Source organism: Notamacropus eugenii, chromosome 7 (genome assembly GCF_028372415.1).
Source record: "Notamacropus eugenii isolate mMacEug1 chromosome 7, mMacEug1.pri_v2, whole genome shotgun sequence".
NCBI lineage: Eukaryota > Metazoa > Chordata > Mammalia > Diprotodontia > Macropodidae > Notamacropus > Notamacropus eugenii.
Window position 1 is genome coordinate 102101486 of NC_092878.1, and position 20878 is coordinate 102122363.

General features: G+C 39.2%; 2 protein-coding genes across 3 annotated transcripts in view; one reads left to right on the top strand and one right to left on the bottom strand.

The window, feature by feature from the left end:
• Nucleotides 1–544: 544 nt before the first annotated feature.
• Nucleotides 545–16231, bottom strand: RWDD4 (RWD domain containing 4). Of its 2 annotated transcripts, none has more exons than XM_072623181.1 (7): nucleotides 15900–16231; nucleotides 12918–12998; nucleotides 8832–8941; nucleotides 8596–8743; nucleotides 7464–7581; nucleotides 4401–4450; nucleotides 545–1462 (listed from the first exon to the last, which is right to left on the bottom strand). In XM_072623181.1, the coding sequence occupies exons 1-7, from the start codon at nucleotides 15921–15923 to the stop codon at nucleotides 1430–1432; spliced, it is 564 nt and encodes a 187-aa protein (XP_072479282.1). In that variant the 5' UTR covers nucleotides 15924–16231; the 3' UTR covers nucleotides 545–1429. The 2 variants fall into 2 exon arrangements, with proteins under 2 accessions (XP_072479282.1, XP_072479281.1); XM_072623180.1 differs by having other exon boundaries at nucleotides 4255–4450.
• A 136-nt stretch (nucleotides 16232–16367) lies between these two features.
• Nucleotides 16368–20878, top strand: part of TRAPPC11 (trafficking protein particle complex subunit 11) — a 79162-nt gene continuing 74651 nt past the window's right edge. Inside the window, exon 1 of the mRNA XM_072623179.1 lies at nucleotides 16368–16552. The gene's annotated coding sequence lies outside the window, so the exon portion shown is untranslated. The remainder of the gene's footprint in view (nucleotides 16553–20878) is intronic.

Sequence of the window (20878 nt, forward strand, 5' to 3'; positions counted from 1 at the left end):
GTTTCTTTTTGCTTGTATTTGTAAGGTGGGATATGTGGGGTGTTCAGAGAGGATTAGCACTTGGGGTGTGTGGCTGAGCCTTTTCAGGGCTGTTCATCCACCTTTGGTTTCTACCTTGCATTCAAGTCTCAGCGGGGGGCTCTAAGCAGCTAGAGCATGCAAAGCGGCCACACCAGTGAATTGTCTCAGCAGACTGGCTGGGCTGAGGGTAACCAATGGACCTCAAACCTCATGGTTTGGGGAGTTGGGGTGTCTACTCCAAGATGCCCCGTGGCGGAATGCGTGGATGAGAGCAATTTGTTCCAATAGCCAATGAGGCTGACGCTTTTGTGCAACTTGGCCTCACTTAAATCCACACCATGCAAGAGTCAAGACATCATCCTGTGATGTCACTGCTCTTCTTTGAAAACGAAGAACAAACATTTATATATCTAACGCTTAGCACGGTGCTGGGACAGAGGAAAGTGCTTAATAAATACTTACTGTGTCTCTAGTAGGGCTAGAGACTAATCAGTACGAAGCAAAATAAACAAAAAACCAACAATGGCAGATAAATAGGAATTTATTAAAATCAATGTTTCCAACAATAAAAAATTAAACGACATTAAGGCATCTTTTACTGTGTATTCAGTAAGGATTTTTTTCTTAAAATACAAGAGAGCACATCTGTAAAAAATTCTTTCCAATGCATTTGGCAGAATTGTTTTATTTTTTTCTTGACCTATATATTATGAAAACCTTTCATGTTTAAATCTCTCAATACATCAATATTGAGAAAAATATAATTTAGATTTATTTGTGAGAAGACAGTTCTCTGCAAAAAAAACAAAACAAAACATGGAAAGTAACTACATACAGATGTGAACTACATGAAAAGATCACAGTGGTATTCAACCACTAGCTTTCTTTGAAGCAATTTAATCATCAGTAATTCAAGGGAATGAGCAGATGAAGACATAAATAAAGTGACAAACCTATTAATATAGACCATGCTGCCAAATAACTTCACTGTTACTATTTATTCCACTGAGATGAGGACTTGAAAAGGGTACGCTTGATAAGCAGCTTTAATCTAATTGGCTTTACATTCCCTTTCAAAAAAGTCACATCCTCGAATAAGACAGTGTAAATTAACCCTGCATATATCATTATTTACTCTTCTTGATATCTGATCATTTATAAAGCTCAACAGGCTCCTGAAAGGACACTGAACATTTCCAGTGACATGTCTTACCTTTCCTTAAGGCAAATTTGTGAGAATAATGAAATACCATCAAATCTCTGCATGAACCTGTGATCTAATTACTTAGGAAACATACAAAAACTTCAGTTTTATAAAATGCCACTTCCATAGAAGAGGACTGCAAAAAAAACGCTGACTTCAGTTGACTGTATTAAAGATGTGTTTTCTTCTATCAAGTTTCTTTCATTATTCATCATCTTTAGAACCAGTTTTGCTTAACTACAAAAAGAAGAGAGAAATACTAAGCTTACACTGTTACATTATTTCCACTTCATATCAAATTAAAAACATTTCCAGTTCATAGAATTGGCAACAAAGTTGGCATATTTTAAAAGCTTTAATTTTTATTATGCATAACTTCAAACTTTTAACTCTTCTTCAAACATTTAAAACTACAGGGTTCAAAAGGATGCAACATAAAAATTACATCTGGAACCCTCTAACAAAAATTCTGAGTGTGTAAATACAGGACAAAAGATGAAGTATTCATAAATTATCTTGGCTTTTTTTTTTTAATGGCAAAGTATACATGTTATTTCCAGACTTACAAACTAACTCCATTATAGTGCCACCGGAACCAGAATGAAAAATTAGGGAAAATGCATAGATTCAGAAATGTGGGGAGAAGCTCTGAAAAACACCAACAGTTTAGGGGAGCAGACTCTGGAGGAAAAGTTCTAGGCTGAACTTCAGTGGTTATTCTTTATTGCCCCAGTATCTTCCCTCATATTTTTTTCATTTCCTTTTGTCAACCTTGCCTGAAATTCTACCAGTCTCCTTGGGTTAATAAGAATTTTCCTTTAAAAATGCAAATGCCTTTGGGAAGCCTGAGGACTTTCAGGTTAATTTCCTTGTAACATTTAAACTGAGGGACTGTAAATTCCGATTAGGAAAAAGAAAAAAACATAATTTTGGGGATATGAAGCATTCAAATGGGGGATATCAGCAACATAAAGATAAAAAAAAAGCTGGGAAGAAGGGTACTGGGAAGTGAGAGTGTAGTGAAAGGAAGGTGTGAGATACTAAAGAAATACTTCATCTACTTAAAAACATTTTTTTCTTTTTCATATCTCACTAATCACTCTACCTAGGACCAGGTTCCAGGCTAGTATAGTCCTACTACATTATATATTTAATAGCTTTGTAGGCTTTTGCTGGCCAGAAAACCTAAGTTTTCCTTATAAAAGTGAAACTGAAAATGCACTTCCCTATAGAAACAAATAATAAACGTACCAATAAAACTTTAGAAAGCAGTATATTCATAAATTGAGGACCTATTTGTGGGTCCTACCACAAATTTCAAACATTAGCTAGCTTAAGGATTGAAATTCAATGACTATAATGCAGGTGTAACACCTGGCATGAACAGCTCTTTTTAGAGAAGCACTGTACCAGAGTCATCCTAGCAAATTTCAGGAATAATGAATCTGGGGGAAAAAAGTATATACAACTTAAATCTGGCTCAAGTGTCCAAAAGAATGAATCAAAGACAGTTTTAAACAAAGAACTAATCAATGTGAAATCTTTAATGTAATTGTTAGAATGGGCACTTTCTTGGGAAGTGAGTTGGTTTGAAAAACCAATCCATAAAAATTCCCATGGCTCAATCTATTGCAACTATAATTTATAGATAAACTAAACTGTTTACAATTAAAGATGCACTGATTTATCATCATAGAAATTCTGAGCCTGAATGGACCTTGAGGTCATCTAGTCAAACTTCATCAATTTAAATTCTCTGATTTGTCCAAGGTTATACAATTAGTGAAAGAGGCAGGAACAGGAACCTTGTTTAAATGATATTCAATATGCTCTCCTCTGTATAAAGGGGCCAAGTTTCAAGTTAAGCACATATACAACCAAACTGAACATAAAATACTTTAAAACAGACCTAAAAACAAGCCTGGATGAGCCATTTCTCAGGTTTTTGTAGGCATCATCAGAGTTAGCTGACTAGAGGAGGAAATCAGGGATGGGAGGAGGAAGTGTTTTTCAAATGGGATCCATCAGCAGGTCTGGAGCAGGAAGGGGTAGAAGTATCTCCAGATCCTGAAGTAAATAGGGGGTGAGGCTGTGGTGTGGTGAGAGGCAGTGGCAGTCAGCGTGCCTGTATGCAAAGATCTTCCTCATTCATTTAAGGGAGGGAGGGGACAGGAAATAGAGGCTTGGAATCAAGAAGATTCATCAGCATGAGTTCAAATCCAGCCTCAGACACTTACTAGCTGTGGGATTCTGGGCAAGTCACTGAACTCTACTTGCCTCAGTTCCTTATCTATAAAATAAGCTGGAGAAAGAAACAGCACACCACTCTAGTATCTTTGTTAAGAAAGTCTGAAATGATTCAACAACAAAAGGAAATAGGGACAATTAAAGGGAAAATTTCAACGGGGCGTTTGTTTCCATTCTGTCATCTTTCTCATCTCACCTGCCACACTCCTCCTGGCCTCCTCTTTCACTTAAGGACAGGTGCTCTCTGGCTGCTCAAAGCCTCTACTACAGTACCCTGGTCACCCTTGCCTTAGAAGGGCCTCACACTCCAAAAAGGCACTACTTCCCTTCCAAAATTCTATTCTTTCTCTCTCTAATTGGTGGGATCTCAAGGGGCTTTCTGGGTAATTTCCCCTTAAATAACATTAATATCAACTACAGGTAAATGGAGGCACAATGGAGTGCTAGGCTCAGAGAAAGGAAGCCTGGAGATCAAATCCAGCCTTAGAGCCTTACTGGCTGAGTGCACCTGGACAAGTCACTTAACCTGTCAGCCCCAATTTCCTTGCCTGTAAAATGAGAATAATAAAAGCAGCTACCTCTCAGGGTTGTTATGATACAGTAAAGTAATATCTGTAAAGTGCTTAGAGAGTGCTGGACACACAGAAGGCATTTAATAAATGCTTATTCCTTCCTTTTCCCTCCCCTCCCTACTCTCCTTAAATGTTACATAATGGGCAAGTCTTCTGTCATTGATACAAAGTGACTGTGAAATAGGAAAAAAAACACTTAAAGATACTCACATGCTGAATGTATACAAATATCAGACACCATTCAAATCCAAAGGTTGTTAAGGGAGAAAATAAAAACAGAGGAATATAAGTTTCATCATGATATCAATAACCATAGACATTAAAATAATAAAATATTTTGTATTTAAGTAACGTACCTTAACCACATCAACCCAGTTCCAGCCTCGTGGAAGTTCACCTTTGTGATCTACAGAATTAAAAGAAATTATTTTCAAGATAAAAAAGCCAGCTTTAAAAACCTAGACTATTTTCTAATACATCAATACTAAGAATAAAATCCACTTAGTTATATAATCATTTTAAAAGTAGAGTACTACAGGCTATAGACATTTGTAATTGGTGAACTGAACTTTATTTTAACTTTAAGTTTATAAAAGAATGATCAAATATCTTTTCTTACAAATTTGCTCCTCTTTCATTCAAAACTATAATTTCTCTATGTGAAACACAAAGGTAAAATGCCCAGCGTGGGGAGAAAAAGATAATTCTATTGTTTATATCTGAAACAAAGCTGATGTTTAGCAATACTGTGTACAGAATGCTTTGCCAGTATACAATTCATACAGAAACTAGGTCCATTACTGGCAACTCTGAGCAAAGGAGAAGGACTTTATGAAAAAAGCAATTAACTTTAAAAATAAAAATATCCTCTTAATTTTTTTGTTGCATAATTGATACTATGTACATTAATGTAGAATTTTATTTATAAAAAACACCGTTCATTTTGGGGAAGACTACATAACTGTGTTCAATAAACATGTGAGAATAATAAAAAAAATTTGGCAACATTTCTTCATTGAACTCTTGGCATCCTTTACTTCTTGTTTAACCCTCCAATTTCACATAAGTTATATCAATTTTACAGGTAGAAAAATTCAGGCAAAGACTCACTCACAGAATAACAAAGATGCTATGGGGGTTAGATGGGTTAGCTCTAGATGTTCATGTCTTCCCACATCCCTCAAATCTAACACTTCATTTGGTCCACTAGAAGGACTAGATGGGTGCATGTCTAATTTTGCCTACTAACTTTTCTGCCTAGAATTCTGAGAATGCTTTCTTTAAGGTAGTTCCAAGACAAGAATATTTATGACCCAGCAAAAGTTGTTTTGGCATTCGTCAGAAGACAAAACTACTTACTCTGAAATAAGTCAACTGGGACTATGAAAGCCTAGTTTATAGTTGTTATGGAGAGCTTAATATGCTTATGATAAGAGGCCTGGTTACCAAGTTTTCTGGCCTCTTCTTTCCTTAGTAGATATGAGTCCTTGGTAGCTCCTCAACCCACTGGGACTCCTCTGGGATATCAAAACAATACCAAATGGTTTAGAAAAATGTCTCTATGGGGTACAAAATCAACTCTCTGAAGAACCAAAGGGTATTCGGCCATGAGGCTCATCCATGGCTTAGCTAACGCATGGTAGGACTTTCAGGTGAATTTTCTATAGCTGCTAAGTTTTCAGCCATTGTCTCAACAGCTGCCAAAGATGAAACATATGTGACAATTTTAGTGCTGCAAGGGCTGGCACTACTGTTAAGGGGAGAGCCAAAAAATGTTAAAAGTTAACTGGCAGAAATTAGTGATGTTACTCAACCAAATCCATTCATTTCTCAGACAAAAATTCTCACATAGCAGTTATGTACTCTTCAAAAGGTTAGGTTTGTTATACATAATTTTGGAAAAGTAAGACTAGCATCTCATGGATACTTGTTTTTTAAATTATTTAACAGTATTTTCTCAGTACAATAATGATAAAAAGTTATGAGGTGATATTTCTATAGCACTTTTAAGGTTTACAAATGCTTTTACTTTTTCCTCATGTGATCTTCACAACCAAGTAGTGCAAGGATTATCTATTTTACAACTTGGGAAACTGAGGCCACAGTCATATAACCAGTAAGAGACAGAGTCAGTACCCACACACTGATTATCTGCTCCAAGTCTAGTTTTCTTTCTTCTATATTAGAAGTACTTCCAACTTTCTAGCAGAACAATTATTGTGATGGGGTGCTTGGGTACCTGTGCTTTGATCCCAATTTTAAAATCACACCTCTCTAAAAATCACATTTCTCCCTAGCCTCAAAACGCTATCTCAGGCACTTTCTCTCCAGCCCAAGGACAGTCTGCCCTAGATCTCCCTTCCCAATAGAGTAGCCAGTTGTACCTATAGAACTTATTAGTCTGAACCAGCTGTGTACTGGTTGAACTGGTTGTGTACTGGGTCATAAAGATATTTATTATTCATATGTACCCTAGACTTAGACATATGTGTATGCTCCCTTACGTTCATCTTGTCTAACAAGACATTGATGAGAGCAGCCTGGGTATTTCTCAGTAAGCCCTGACGTTTAGTTGACTTAATGAAGTTTCAGGTCTAAAACCACACCTCCATGCAGCCTCTCCCCTCTGGGCAAAATACCTGCACAGTAGATACTAAGAGTGCATGTTCCTCTGAGAACTAAGCACTCTTCAATCACTCTCTAAACCTGCCCTGAATCACCTAGTTAGCACTTTTGGCACATGTTTACTACAGAATACTTTATATAACTTTTAACTGTACCCCTCTAAGGTTGCAGGTTCCCTAAGAACTCTTGCCCACTGAAAAATATAACAATAAATCTTTACCACTTTGACCTCAATGCCTGAGTCTGCGAATTTTTTCTGGAGGGCCCAAGCAGGGAACTCCAGTCTCAGGGTGCCTGTATTTTTCCAGCCCTCGTCAATTGCACTAGAATTCTAGTTAACTGGATTTAACAAATGTAAATAAGGACTCTTAAAAAAGAAGCCTTTTACCTAACACTAAAAGAAATATATTACAAGCACAAAGAAACAGAAGTTCCAAAAGGTAAGAATGAAAAAGTAGGAAGGTGCCTTCAGACCATTTTTCTAACGTACATTATGCTAAAATTATCACTATCCTGCCAACCTGACTTACTACTGTTACTGTGACATTCATTTACCTACTTCTCAAACAGCACCATTTACTGATGAAGCAGTAGTACTAGTAGTAGCAGTAATAACAATCACCAAATTCATACTTGTGTTCCAAGGCAGAATTTGATTCTAAGTCCCCAAAAGTAATCTTCTGAAACAAATATATTAAGCACCCACATAATCATAGTATGAAGTAGTCAAAAGTTTATCTGTGAGGAGATTAAAGAAAAAATCTAATGGATCTAATATTTAGAGCAGTACAAACCTGTCTTGTCTGCCAGCTTCCGTTTCTGGTTTTTTGAAAGCTGTTCTTTTTTGTCTTTTTTCTTACTTGAGGGAGCAGGATTAGGAGTTTCAACTGAAATAATATTGCTTATTGATGTCTGAAAAGAAAAGAAACAATTTACAAATTATTACAGCTAAGCACATATTAAGTAAGCTACATATATCTATCTACTCCCTGAAATATGTCAAGTGTCTTAATATTAAGTGGACAAAAATACACAAGATTAAAGCTATCCTCTATTAAATATATGACATGTGTACTGCTAGAACTGAATAAATCTCATGTTCAAAGGGCTGTTATGTAACAATTAAACTGTTATAAAAAGTAGCAATGGAAGTAAGATCTAAAGCACAATGAAAATAAGAGGGTTGTATTAGTTTTCAGGGTAGATGCTAAAAACAGTTAATTTACTACAACTTAGAATGAGTTTTCCCTCTAACCAATGCAGAGAATCTTTTTAAACACTGTAGCCATTAAGTCAATAAGGACAGTTTGAAATCCACAACTGTGGAACAGCCCTGCATTAAGAGGGTACAGAAAGCAAAGTCACAGTGCCTGTCCTTATAGCCTGATTCACAAAGTGGTATACAGTCAAGTGTCAGATGTGATGCAGTATAAACATTACAGTGTGACCACAAGACACTTGCTTTAAGTTCTGACAGAAGTCTGTTTTCTAGAACTCTCTTGAATACTTTTGTGACAGTCAAAACCACTTTTCTGTTCAATGAAATCTGCAACTACAACTTTAGGATGAATTATGTAACAAGAAAAGCACCATGAGTTAAAGCAACACACTTTAAAGAAAGCACATAAATTAAACTACCTGAATAATATTTTGTTCTATTCTCCAAGATAATTCAAATATAGCTTTTAATAGACACATGAAAACTGCTTTCCACGCCTCAAATGGAGCCAAGTGAATATGGAGGGTATTAATTAATTCTGGTTACTGATATCTTGGTTTCCGTACGAAACTGAAGCTAATGAAGTCTAATGTCCTAATTAAATTTGAGTATTTGTACCTGAAGCTTTTTACAAAATAAAGTCCTGGTGTATTACAATAAAGAGGAATTAGAAAAAGCTGCCATTAGGGCTCAAATTACACACTCACCGTAGAATTAACAGGATGATGATTCTCCATGAACTGCTCTTTATTGTCCTTGGCATATTCAAACAATGTATATGTCATTGCAGTTCCAAGATTAACTTCAACTTCTTCCTGTAATTTAGCCAGAATACTTTGCTTTACAGCTGATGATCTAGAACATATATTTTTAAAAGAAATTAAAAGGGAGTAGGAAACTAAAAGGGAGAGACAAATGAAAACAGTAAATGAAAAGCACTTACATAGTGTTGTTGAAAAAAGCATTCATAGATATGATTGGAGCTGTTTGTGGATATGTTTCAGTCCAAGAAACTTCTATTAAGAAGGCTTTAGGATCACCATTTTCACCTATCTGAAGGAAAAGTAAATGTTAAATAGAAAATAGTTACACTTGTGTTACAAACGCCAAAGGCAATAGAAGATAAAAATTGTGATATTTAAAATGATAAATTATTTTCAATATGAGTAACTAACGCATCAATTTAATAGAGTTTTTAAAAGTCTTTTTGTAGCAACGAGGACCACAGTGGACCCAGGAGGCCTGGCTGAGCTCTAGCTCATTTCTAGGCTTTGGTAGTTCTGGTCTCAGAATGCAGAACTTCATATACATGCCTTATTTCTACACCTACAGAAGAAGCTCTTCCAGGAGGGGTATTATGTCACCCATGTAGTGCCAAGGACTAGCATACAGAGGAATTTTATAAATGTTTGTTGAAATATGGGAAAACTTGAATTAAAAATCCACTAATGACAGAAAAAGCTAATTTCTATCATCATTTCCTGCCTATCAAACCATGAGATTTAATACAATTTGAAACCATAAGATATTGAGAAACTCAAGTCAATCAAATTTCTATTTTCTGTATTCTTTACTCAGCTCCAGGGAAGACAATCAAAAAGTCATCACACAGTACTTTAAGGCTTACAAAATGTTGTCTTCAACACATCTATGAATTAGATAGTGTAAATATTATGCTCATTTTAAAGATGAGGAAACTGGGACTCTGAAAAGCTTAACAACTTGCCTTTGATGCAAGTTGTCTGAGGTAGGAATCAAACTCAACTTTCCTGGACTAGTGCTCTCTCCACCATATTATATGCTACTTAAGTACAGAAGAAGGAAAAGGCAAATAAACAAAATGAGAAACCAAGAAGCCAGAAAATCAAGTGCTAACTAAATTAAAGTTCACTTATTCCATAAGGAGAGTTAAGAATTTTCCCCAGATGCTTACTTGTTATATCTCCACTTTCTGATTACTTTACTCTTGCTCCTATTTTGGTCAAATTTTTATTGCTGAATGGGAAACTAGGGAGAGAATTCTACAATACTGCTTTGTATACTAATGGTAACTATATTATAAAGTTCAGCCTTTTTAGTCTGACACCCAAGGGTGTGCCACAATCTCTCCAGTCTCACCTTGGCACCATTCTGCTACACAAACCCCTTTCCTAGTCAGTCAAAAAGTTCTACATTTACTCCTACACAAACAGCATACCTATACTGCTGAACTTACCTTTCACCCTACCTGTCTTTCAAGCTCAGTTCAACTTCTAATCCTCTGTGAAGACTTCTCTGACTGACCTAGCTTGCAGTATTTGCTTCTGTTTCTGAGAATGCCCTGCTGTGCTTAACTGTATGCACCATGCACTCTGGCCTTATCACTTGCTACCTGGGGACCTGGTACTGCTTTTGCTATATCCTATCTCCCCAGCTAAATGTAAGCTCCTTAAGGGCATACACTAAGTTTGACACCTATGTCCATGCTTAGGGCCTAATATTCCCCCATGGACAAGGTAAGAGGGGATTCAACATAAGTTCATTCTCATAGTGCTAAAGTGCAGTGGTCTTTAGCAAATGCTACATATGTTCCAGCAAAGCCGGAGTCAGGTGGTTGTTAGGGTTACATACAGAGAAGACATGAGGGCTGTGGAGTCAAGTACATAATATCACTTGATGAAAGGGTAAACTCTAAAGCAAAGAAATACTGCTCACCTTCTTTTTTTGTGACTATCTAATGAAAATTCTGAGTACTGGACATTGTATTACTTCTCTAAACTAAGTAAAAGTTTCCAAAAACATGTGATATAATTATTCTAAGAAAAAAAATTACTGCACCTCATTACTATAAGAAGTTGTATAAATGGACTGTATAAAGGAAAAATAATCCTGTTCTTATGTTAAAGATGCATTTAATACTAATTCTATTTCAGACAAACTGCCCTATAACTTCTACACGTATCATCTCGAAACCGGAAAAACCTTTTAAGAAAATATCAACTATCACTTCATTATAGCACAGTATAGTGGAAAGCTAGCCAAAGACACTCTTGGTGGAAGTCCCAACTCAGTCACTAACTGGCTACGCAATTTTGAACAAACTGCTTGGCCTCTTTGGTTTCTGTTTCTTCATTTATAAAATAAGGTATTTGCTGTTCAGTTGGGTCTGACTCTGTAACCCCATGAACCATAGAACGCCAGGCCCTTCTACCCTCCACTACCTCTTGAAGTCTAAGCTCATATGCATTACTTTCATGATACCATCTATCCACCTCATCCTCTGCCACCCCCATTTCCTTTTGCCTTCCATCTTTCCCAGCATCAGGGTCTTTTCCAATGAGTCTCAGCTTCTAATTATGTGGTCAAAATATTTAAGTTTCAGTTCCATATTTTACCTTCCAGTGAATAACCTGAATTAATTTAAGCATTGACTGATTTTTTTTTCCTTGATGTCCAAGGGACTTTCACTCCAGCACCAAAATTAAAAAGTGTTGATTCTGCAGTGCTCAGCTTTTCTTCTAGTCAATCTCTCACAACTACACATTGCCACCAGAAAAACCATGGCTTTGACTATATGGACCAATGCTGATGTATCTGCTTTTTGGCATGCTGTCCACATTTGCAATAGCTTTCCTTCCAAGGAGCAAGTGTCTCTTAATTTCATGGTTACAGTAGCTGTCTGCAGTGATCTTTGAGCTCACGAATATAAAATCTGACACTGTTTCCATTTCTTCTCCCTCTATTTATCAAGAAGTGATGACACCTGGTGCTAAGATCTCACCTTTTTTTTTTTTTGATGTTAAGCTTTAAACTAGCTTTTACACTGTTCTCTTTCACCTTCATAACAGACTTCTTAATTCTATTTCACTTTCTGCCATCAGAGTGGTACTGTCTGCATATCTGAGAGTGTTCTTATTTCTCCCAGAAACCTTTATTCCAGTTTTGGATTCATCCAGCCTGGCATTTTGCACACGTACTCTGAACATAAGTTAAATAAGGTAACAATATATAGCCTTGTCACATTCCTTTTGCAATCTTAAACTAATCAGCTGTTTGGCTCTGACTGTTGCTTTCTGGCCTTCATACAGGTTCCTCAGGAGAAAAAAGATGATCCACTGGAGAAGGAAATGGCAAACCACTCCAGTATTATCTTTGCCAAGTAAACCCCACAGACAACACTAAAATGATTAAAGAGATGATGCTGGAAGATGAGCCCCACATATTGGAAGGTGTCCAAAACAGTATCAAGGAAGAGTAGAGAACAAGCACAAGTAGCCTCACAGCTAATGAAGCAGCTGGGCCAAAGACAAAAGATTCAGCTCTGGGGACATCTGATGCTATAAAGATCAATGCTGCATAGGAACCTGGAACGTAAGAGCTACGAACCAAGGTAAGTCAGATGAGGTCAAACAGGAGATATAAGGATAAAACACTGACATCTTGAGTGTCAGTGAACCTAAATGGATGGCAATGGGTAAATTTAATTCAGTTGATCACTACTTATACTACTAGACAAGAATCCCTTAGAAAAAATGGAGTGGCCTTCACAGTCAATGAGAAAAGCAGTACTGAGGTTAAATCTCACAAATGACTACATGATATATGAGGTCTCTTCCAATTCCCAAATTCCATTTATTTATTCTAATTATCTATCAATAATTTTTTAAAAGCTAACTTTTTGATTAAAATAATTTGTCAAATATTGAAAGAAAAATGATTTGTCTTAAAATTAAAAAATACTTCATGTCATGCAGAAGGATTTTGAATTCTTAAGTCCTCTAAGAATATGTGCTACAAATAAGTACATCATTAATTTAAACAACTGAAAGCTATGACTAGATTTATAAAACAAAAATTAGCATTTCAACAATGACTCATCTCTTTCTGCAAAAATCAATGAATAAACATTTAGAAAAAGGAAAAAATCTCTGCCTTCAAAGAGTTTACATTCTAATGAGAGGCAACATATACAACAGAGAGGATACACATGGAGCACAAAACTTAGAAGGGAAGCAATAAAAAATGATTTCATTCATGCTTTGTGTCTTACCCTATATTGAAATGAAACTGGACTTAATTCTCGGAAACTTTCATCGCCTTCATAAATAGAACGTAGTGCTTCCAGCTCCATCTAAAAGGAAAGGATCAAATAAATCAGTCTCAGTAATATAAAGAGAAACTTGGAAACACAGGGACTTGAGTTTTTGGTGTAAATTTACTATGTGAGTTTTATCTGTTAACAGCCTCTAAGAAATATTATAATATAAGCTCGCTACAAAGCACCAGCTTCTTGAAAACAACTACCTTTTTAAAGTTTAACAAATCTGAAGCTGATAGTTTATTGCAAGCACAGAAAACCCAAGTAAGTAGGTAATTAAGTAATTCAATGAATTCCATTTAACAATTGTTTGGTACTTATGACACTACTCAGGATTGCTCAATGCATTTCATGGAAGTCATAACAAAGCAATCTATCCCATGTCTTCCTAAACCTACATTAAAAAAATCAGATAATTCTTCCCTTTCAAACACTCATAAATCAGCATGATTTCAGTCTATTAGCATAATCTCCCTGTGACAATTACCTTCTAAAAGCTTGAACTTGTAGTAATAAGTTACTTCCCAAACACCAAGTTTGTTATATGTATAATAATTTACATTTAAACAGCATTTTCCTCTCAAATATTTTTGGTATTTAAACAGTGAGGGAGAAGAAAGTATTCAGCACATTCTTCTTCAATGCTTCAAGGATCCATGATTTTGTAGGTATAGGCAATCCATAAGGAAAACCTCTCAAAGTTTCCATCTTGAAAAAAATATTATTCCATAGAATCTGGTAATGAGCCTCTATGACCTTAGGGTAGACCTTGGACAACAGACATATAGTATGTTACTAGGTCCTTACTTCCAGCTTGGTAGAACATGCTGGAGCCTGCAATCCCATAGTCAAGCATTCAAGGTCCTAGGGTCACCTCCAGATCCTAGTGGAGGGTTACTAGAACGACAGCAATATTTCAGCTTGTACATAAGTAGGTCTGCATTGAAGAAGGAATACGTTCAAACTGTTCCACTGGAGCAGGAATTCCCCCTCTCTGCCCCCCCAAGTTGCATTTGATGGCAGTGTGAGATACGGACAAAATGTTACTAACCTGAACTTAACCTAGAGTCAGTGATTTCATTTTTTTTTTAATATTTTGATAAATTTGTTTCAATATAACTGGTTTTAGTTATAGTACTATGTATTTTAGTTAAATCAGGTATTTATTAAGTGCCTAGTATGTGCCAGGCACTATGCTAAGTGTTGGGGATATAAAGAAAGGCAAAAGTCAGTTCCTGCTCTCAAAGAACTCACAGTCCAATGGGAGAGACAACATGCGAACAATTAAATACAAACAAGCTGTAGAAAGGATAAAATGGAGATAATTACAGAGGAAAGGCAGCATTAAGGGGGATCAGGAAAGGGTTCTTTGCAAATGGTGGGATTTTAGATTTTATGAATTAAAAAACATTCTAAGAAAGCATTCATAGTGTTGCACCCCATGGTCAGAAAGAATGAACTATGATACATTTCAGTTATAGTATGGCTTAAAGAAGTTTTGGGGGGCTGCCCACCACTCCTAACATTGTTTCTAAGGGAAAATTCATTTCACATAGAGAAGAAAAAGATTTTAACTGATGCAGCACAACTGGCTGTCTGTAAAAGAGAAACTGGTGAATGAAACTATTTCTAGATGTTTTGCCTTCACTTTCTCATCAGGCAGTTTGGATAAAAAAAAGCTTTTTAAAGTCACAGACTGCCTGAATTCCCATATGAATTTTACAGATGAAGAAAATAAGGCATACTAATTCCCTTTCAAAACTGCTTATTCAAAGAAAGAATAATTTTTAAGAGTTCAGTATTTCTCAGAGAATTAAATAGATCATTTAAAGAAAAATGTTTTAGACCTTCAAAAAGAAATAGGTGATGGAGGTTGCATGTATGATTTTACTGATATAGAGAATAAGTTGGTACCCTCTCTAAAACTTAAGTTTTTTTGAATTGGCTCATCAGAGACAGGGCTTGAACACCGCCCTCCTTATCCCCAGCAGTCTCCTCAAAAGTCCTCTAAAAATATCAGCACAGCAGAAATATCTATCTCATTAGCACTATGATTGAATTTCTTTATTTTTCAAAGGGGCAACGTCCAAAAAACCCCCAAGCAAGTCAACGTAGGTGTGCCTGCAGGTGCCTACTTCCCACCCACGGGACAACATTAAGACAATTTGGCTGCCCCAACGAGCTATCTTAGTGTCCTGCTGGACCACCAAGTCTTTATTTTTCCCCACAATAAATAACTCAATAATTTTTAAAACTGTAACTGGCAGGCAGAGAGAGATTTACGCCAATCATCTTCCAAGTCCCCTTGGGATACGTGGGTCGCATTAAGATCGGGGATCGCCAATTCCGAGCCTTGCCAGGGGGGTTCAAGGTATACTGAAGACCCAGCTCTAGCTCCCAGATGGCTGAGCACCCAGAACATGGCTTCCTGAAGCAATCAGGGCTGGGAGAAGTTGAGCGTGGGGTGGGTAGATGGGTGGGGGGCTCACTCCTCGTCTTCAACCCTTCCTCGGCTCAGAAAACCGGCCGACCCCCTCCCCATCCCTCTTTCTGCCTCCTTCACGTTTTCAAGTAAAGAAGCATTTCCTAAACAACCCACTAAGTTCCAGACACAGTGCAAAGAAGCGCGTACTCACCACGCCGGCCCCAGGGAGCCCCAAACTCTCGGGCCCTGCCCACGGCCGGGCTGGAGCCGGGCTCGCCCCCAGGCGGGTCACGGGGCAGCGAGTCCAGCGCCCTCGTTTTACAGGGTCCCCGGAAGGACAAGGGGCTTTACTCGAGGTCGGGGTCGCCCGCACCAGGGGCAGGAGGGGGAGTAGAGGCGGCTTTGGAGAAGGCGCTTAATACATGCCAGCGGACTAGGAAGGGGGGACGTCCTCGCCTCCTCCCAGGGCTCTCTCCCCACCTTCGGCTCCCCGTCGGGAGGGGTCCTACCTCCTGGTCCTCGTTGGCGCTCATCGCTCCGGCAGCGGGACGGGTAACTGGGGGAGGGGGCCAAGGCGGGGGTCAGCACCCAGAGGCTGGAGCCCCTCCCCCGCCGCCGCCTCGCAGCACCTCAGCCCCGTCCCCCGGTAGCCTAGCCTAGCCCTGGGACACCAACACGCAGGTGCGCGCCCGTCCGCCGCCCTCTTCGCGTCAGTCTCCGCGCGCCGAGGGCGCAGTGCGCGTGCGTGGTGCGTCACGCGATCCGCTCCTCTCGCCCCGCCCCCCGGCTCGCGAGATCTGGGAGCGCTGAGCAAGCGCAACAGCCCCTGGGGCGGAGAAGAAGAGAGCGCGGAGTCGTCCTCGCGCCCCGCCCCTCCTCTCCTATTGGTCCACTCCTTAGAGGCTGAAACTGTTCCCCTTCTCTCCCCACGCTCTTTGAGAAGGACAGGAAGGGGCGGGGACGCAGGCGTCGGCGGAGGTCGTGGTTCCGCCCAGCTTCTCGTTAGCTTCCTGGGGGAAAGGGGGCGGGGACGGGGAAGTCGACCGGGTGTAGGAGCTGAGTCTGGGGGGTTGAAGGGGCGACTGCGGTGGATGATCAGGGCACGGTAACCCCACGCCCCTCCTTTATGGGCCGAGGCAGCAAGGGCCCCCGGAGCGCCGAGGTACGGGGCTGCGGCCGTGCGCGGCGCCTCATCCCTCCGGGGCCGGCCGGGCGTGGGACGGGGCTGGGGTCTCTGGGGCTCGGGCGACCGAAATCGTGGCAGGGGCCTGGGACGGGGCGGTGCTCCCGCGTCCTTCTTCCTCGGTGAGGTCACTTGCTGGCTGCTGTGTTTGGTGTCAGAGCGCTCGGGTTTGAATCTAGGCTCAGCCGCTTCCGAACGGGGTGATCTCGGTGCAGGCCTGTCCGACTCCCGGGGCCTCAGTTTCCTTCCCTGTAAAAGGAGGGTTCTTAATCTTAATTGTGTCGCCGTCCCCTTTGGCAAACTGGTGGAACCGCTGGACCTTGTCACAGCCCACATGCATGTATTTGACGTCGGAAGGGAACTTAGGGAGCATCATTTCATCAAACCCTTATTTTTTGCAGAGAAGGACCCTGGAATCCAACCTCCCGGTTTTGTGAATACACGTTTTTTACATGCTGTGTCATGCTATGCGTGGTTCCCATGTAGTTATACGATGCTGCATTTAAAACTCATTTCAAAACCTTCAGGAAATTATTGAATAAACGGGACAAGGACACGAAGCTTCCTGGAAGCTTGCTTTGAGGAGCATTCGTCTATTGTCTCCTAAAGGGAAAAGGGTTTTCTGCCACAGAAGTGGTAGGCTTCTTTATTGCCCTCTGTGACACATGCAGGCTGCTGCTTGAAGTCCACAAACTTTTACTACAGGGTAAGGGAATCTTAGGGTATGAATTATATAGGGATAAATTATAAACGTCAGGTTTTCATAAATATTCTTTATCTGTGCCAGAGTTATCTTCTGATACCTCTTCATGGTGTGGAGGTGCTTGATATACCAGGTGCTGTATTAAGTGCTGGGGGTATAAATACAAGTGAGCAATTTAACCCCTGCTCTGAAGGAGCCTATGGTTCTGGTAGAGGAAGACAGGCACATAAAGGAAAGCTGGGAGGAAGGGGTAGTCATGTTGAGCTTGTGGGTGGAAGTAATGTAGAGGCTTAGTTCCAGGGGAAAGTTCATCTGTCAGAGCCCAGAGTGCTTCCAGGGGTAGGTAACTCCCCTGGAGAGTTGAGAACAACCACTGGCAGAAAGAGGTTTTGTTTGTTTGTTTGTTTAGTTTTTAACCAAGCTGGAAAGCCTTCAGGTTGTTTTTTCAGCTCACAGAACGTTGGTTCGACCCTTTGTGCTCTACACTGTGCTAGTGACTGGATGTGATGCAAAGCTTTAGATGAGGCAAGGTGCCCGTCTTCATGAAGTTTATAGTTTAGTAAAGGGATATGGATTCTGACTTACATCTTTAATCTTGCTTCCAATAAATAGCAAATATCTGCTCATCTTTATCAGATAGATTATTGTACCTGTCCTTTATTAGATTTTAAAGTTTTTGAAAGCGGGGACTGCCTTTGTTCTTATTTGTATTTGTATCCCTGGTCCTTAAATGTTTATTGACTGGCTGATTTTTCCATGAAACTTCTCTGTAGTCCCAGGTCTTTTATTTTTAGGTCTTCCCTATTCTTTGTGTACCAGTGGTCTCTTCTTGTTCTTTGTTCTTGTAGAGGACCATGACATCAAGATGATGACATGACTTGCAGTTGACTTTGATTTGAGTGAGAGGGCTGTGCAGGGTCACCAACCTTACTTTCTTCTCCTGAACCACCTAGGTCCAGTGGCCTAATATTCATTAGGATGGCTGGAGATGGCCCAGGATGCAATGGGAGACCCTGGCCCTTTCAGGCTAAGGTCTTATAGCAATCTTACTTTGAGATACACCCATTCAAGCAATAGGCTTTTTTAAGGAGTTGCTCAAGGGATGGCTCCTTTAAAAAAAAAAATCAAACTGGGAGGAGAAGACCCTCAGGGTTCTGCTTCTTGTTCTTACTGTTTGACTAACTCACCTCCTTTCTACTTATATGCATGGTATCTCATTCTGTTGCCCTTTAGGTCACCCACAATTTTTATTCTTTGGAGGTTATTGTGTTTTATGATTTGTCATGTAGCATAAGCCAGCAAATAAATATTGGTGCTAAAAATGGATTTTTCTGCTAACAGCTCAGAATTGCTTGATAGTGATGGGCAGTTACCCAAATGCAATCCATCAAGGTGTTTTCTTAAATTTTTAGCCAAGCTGGTTGTACATAATAGCCATCAATAGCAACAATTTATAAAGTACTCTATGTTTTACAAAGTGCTTTTTTATCTCTTGTTCTTTACATCCACCTTGTAAGTTAGGTGCTGTTATTAGACCCATTACAGATGAATAAATTTAGACTGAGATTTGTGATTTGTCTAGTGTCACAGAGCTAGTGTCTGAAGTGGCGTTTGAATTCAGTTCCTCCTGACTTCAAGTCCAGCTCTGTACAGTACTGCAAAGGACTTCAACTACATCTGCTGTACTGTCATAATTTTTGTACCAGTGGATATCTAACCACACGTACTTTTCACAATAGATGTTTTTTCATTTGATCTTTCCTGTGTGTATTACTCTAGGTTCATTTCCTAAGAGGCTTAGACATGATTTAGCTAACAATGTCATCTACAGATAAGAGCATTTAAGGGTTGTTTATCCAAAGGGAATCTCTTCTTTTTGAACTCTGTGTAGAACATAAATCATAGAATCAGAAGATTATAGATTCACTGCTGGAAGGAGCAGAGATCACTTGGTCCTCACCTGCCCTCACTCCCCTCCACCCCCCATTCCTTCTTGCTTTATAGGTTGGGAAATTGAGAAGCAGAAAAGATTAAGTAGCTTAGTTGAGGTAATGTAGATAGTAATATAGAGTTGGGATTTGAACCCAGATCCAAACCTAACATATTGTCCATTGTGCAATATACGTCTTCCTGCTTTATGCCTCTCTTATTGATAATTAGGAGATCTTGAACAAAGTCATAGCTGTAATTCTATCTATTGAGGAATTTTGATATATGCTTAGGAGTCATTAAATGCGTTTAAAGTCACATATTGAGTCAAATGCCTTTAGAAAACAATCAAACCATAAAATATTTTTCAGGCATTTGTATGAATGTGAAACTTGACCTCCAGTAGATAATAATTTACCACTCCTAATTTTTTTGAGAGGAAAGTATAGAACTGGAAATTCCATTTACCAATGTACTGTTTTTTTTGTTCTGGAATCACTGACTTGTACAGTTATATATAGAACTGGTATGTGTCAGGAGCATCATTCAAACCCAAATCATTTTCTCTTGAGCTAAATCTAACTTTTTAAAAAAATATTTTTAGTTTTCAACATTCATTTCTACAAGATTTTGAGTTCCAAATTTTCTCCCCATCTCTCCCCTCCTCCACCCCACGACACCGTGCATTCTGATTACCTCTTCCCCCAATCTACCCTCCCTTCTCTCACACCCCTCCCTTCCTTTATCCCCATCTTCTCTCTTTTCTTGTAGGGCAAGATAGATTTCTGTATACCCCATTAACCTGTGTTTCTTATTTCCCAGTTGCATGCAAAAACAATTCTCAACATTCGTTCCTAAAACTTTGAGTTCCAACTTCTCTCCTTTCCTCCCTCCCCACCCATCCCACTGAGAAGGCAAACAGTTCAGTATAGGCTATACATGTGTGGTTATAGTTATGCAAAAGGCTTCCATATTAACCATGCTGTGAAGGACTAATTATATTTCCCTCCATCCTCTCCTGCCCCCCATTTATTCTCTTCTCTCTTAAGACCTTGTCCCTCCCCAAAAGTGTTTACTTCTAATTACTCCCTCCTCCCATTTGCCCTCCCTTCTATCATCCCTCCACCCCCACTTGTCCCCTTATCCCCTACTTTCCTGTAGCGTAAGATAGATTTTATACCAAATTGAGTGTGCATATCATTCTCTTCTTAAGCCAAATGTGATAAGAGTAAGCTTCACTTTTTCCCTCTCATCTCCCCCCTTTTCCCCTCCATTGAAAAAAGCTTTTTCTTGTCTATTTTATGAAAGATAATTTGCCCCATTCCATCTCTCCCTTTCTCCTCCCAATATATTCCTCTGTCACCCCTTGATTTTATTGTTTTGTATATCATCCCTTCCTGTTCAACTCATTGTGTACCCTCTGTTTATCCCTCCAACTACCCAAGTACTGAGAAAAGTTTCAAGAGTTACAAATATTATCTTTTTTTGGACCTCTTTTGCCAATTAAGTTAGCCTATTTTTGAAGGTGTTATTTTCTTCAGCATTTTTTTGGGTCTCCTTTAGCAAGCTATTGACTCACTTTTCATGATTTTCTTGCATCACTCTCATTTCTCTTCCCAATTTTTCCTCCACCTCTCTTACTTGATTTTCTTTTTTCTTTTAATTTTCTTTTT

Coding starts and splice junctions, on each gene's coding strand:
- RWDD4 (XM_072623180.1), bottom strand. CDS start 15,923: ATGAGCGCCAACGAGGACCAGGAG. Junction 12,999..15,899: donor GCGCCAACGAGGACCAGGAG/GTAGGACCCCTC, acceptor CTTTCCTTTTAG/ATGGAGCTGGAAGCACTACG. Junction 4,451..7,463: donor GAAGCTGGCAGACAAGACAG/GTTTGTACTGCT, acceptor TTAATTCTGTAG/ATCACAAAGGTGAACTTCCA.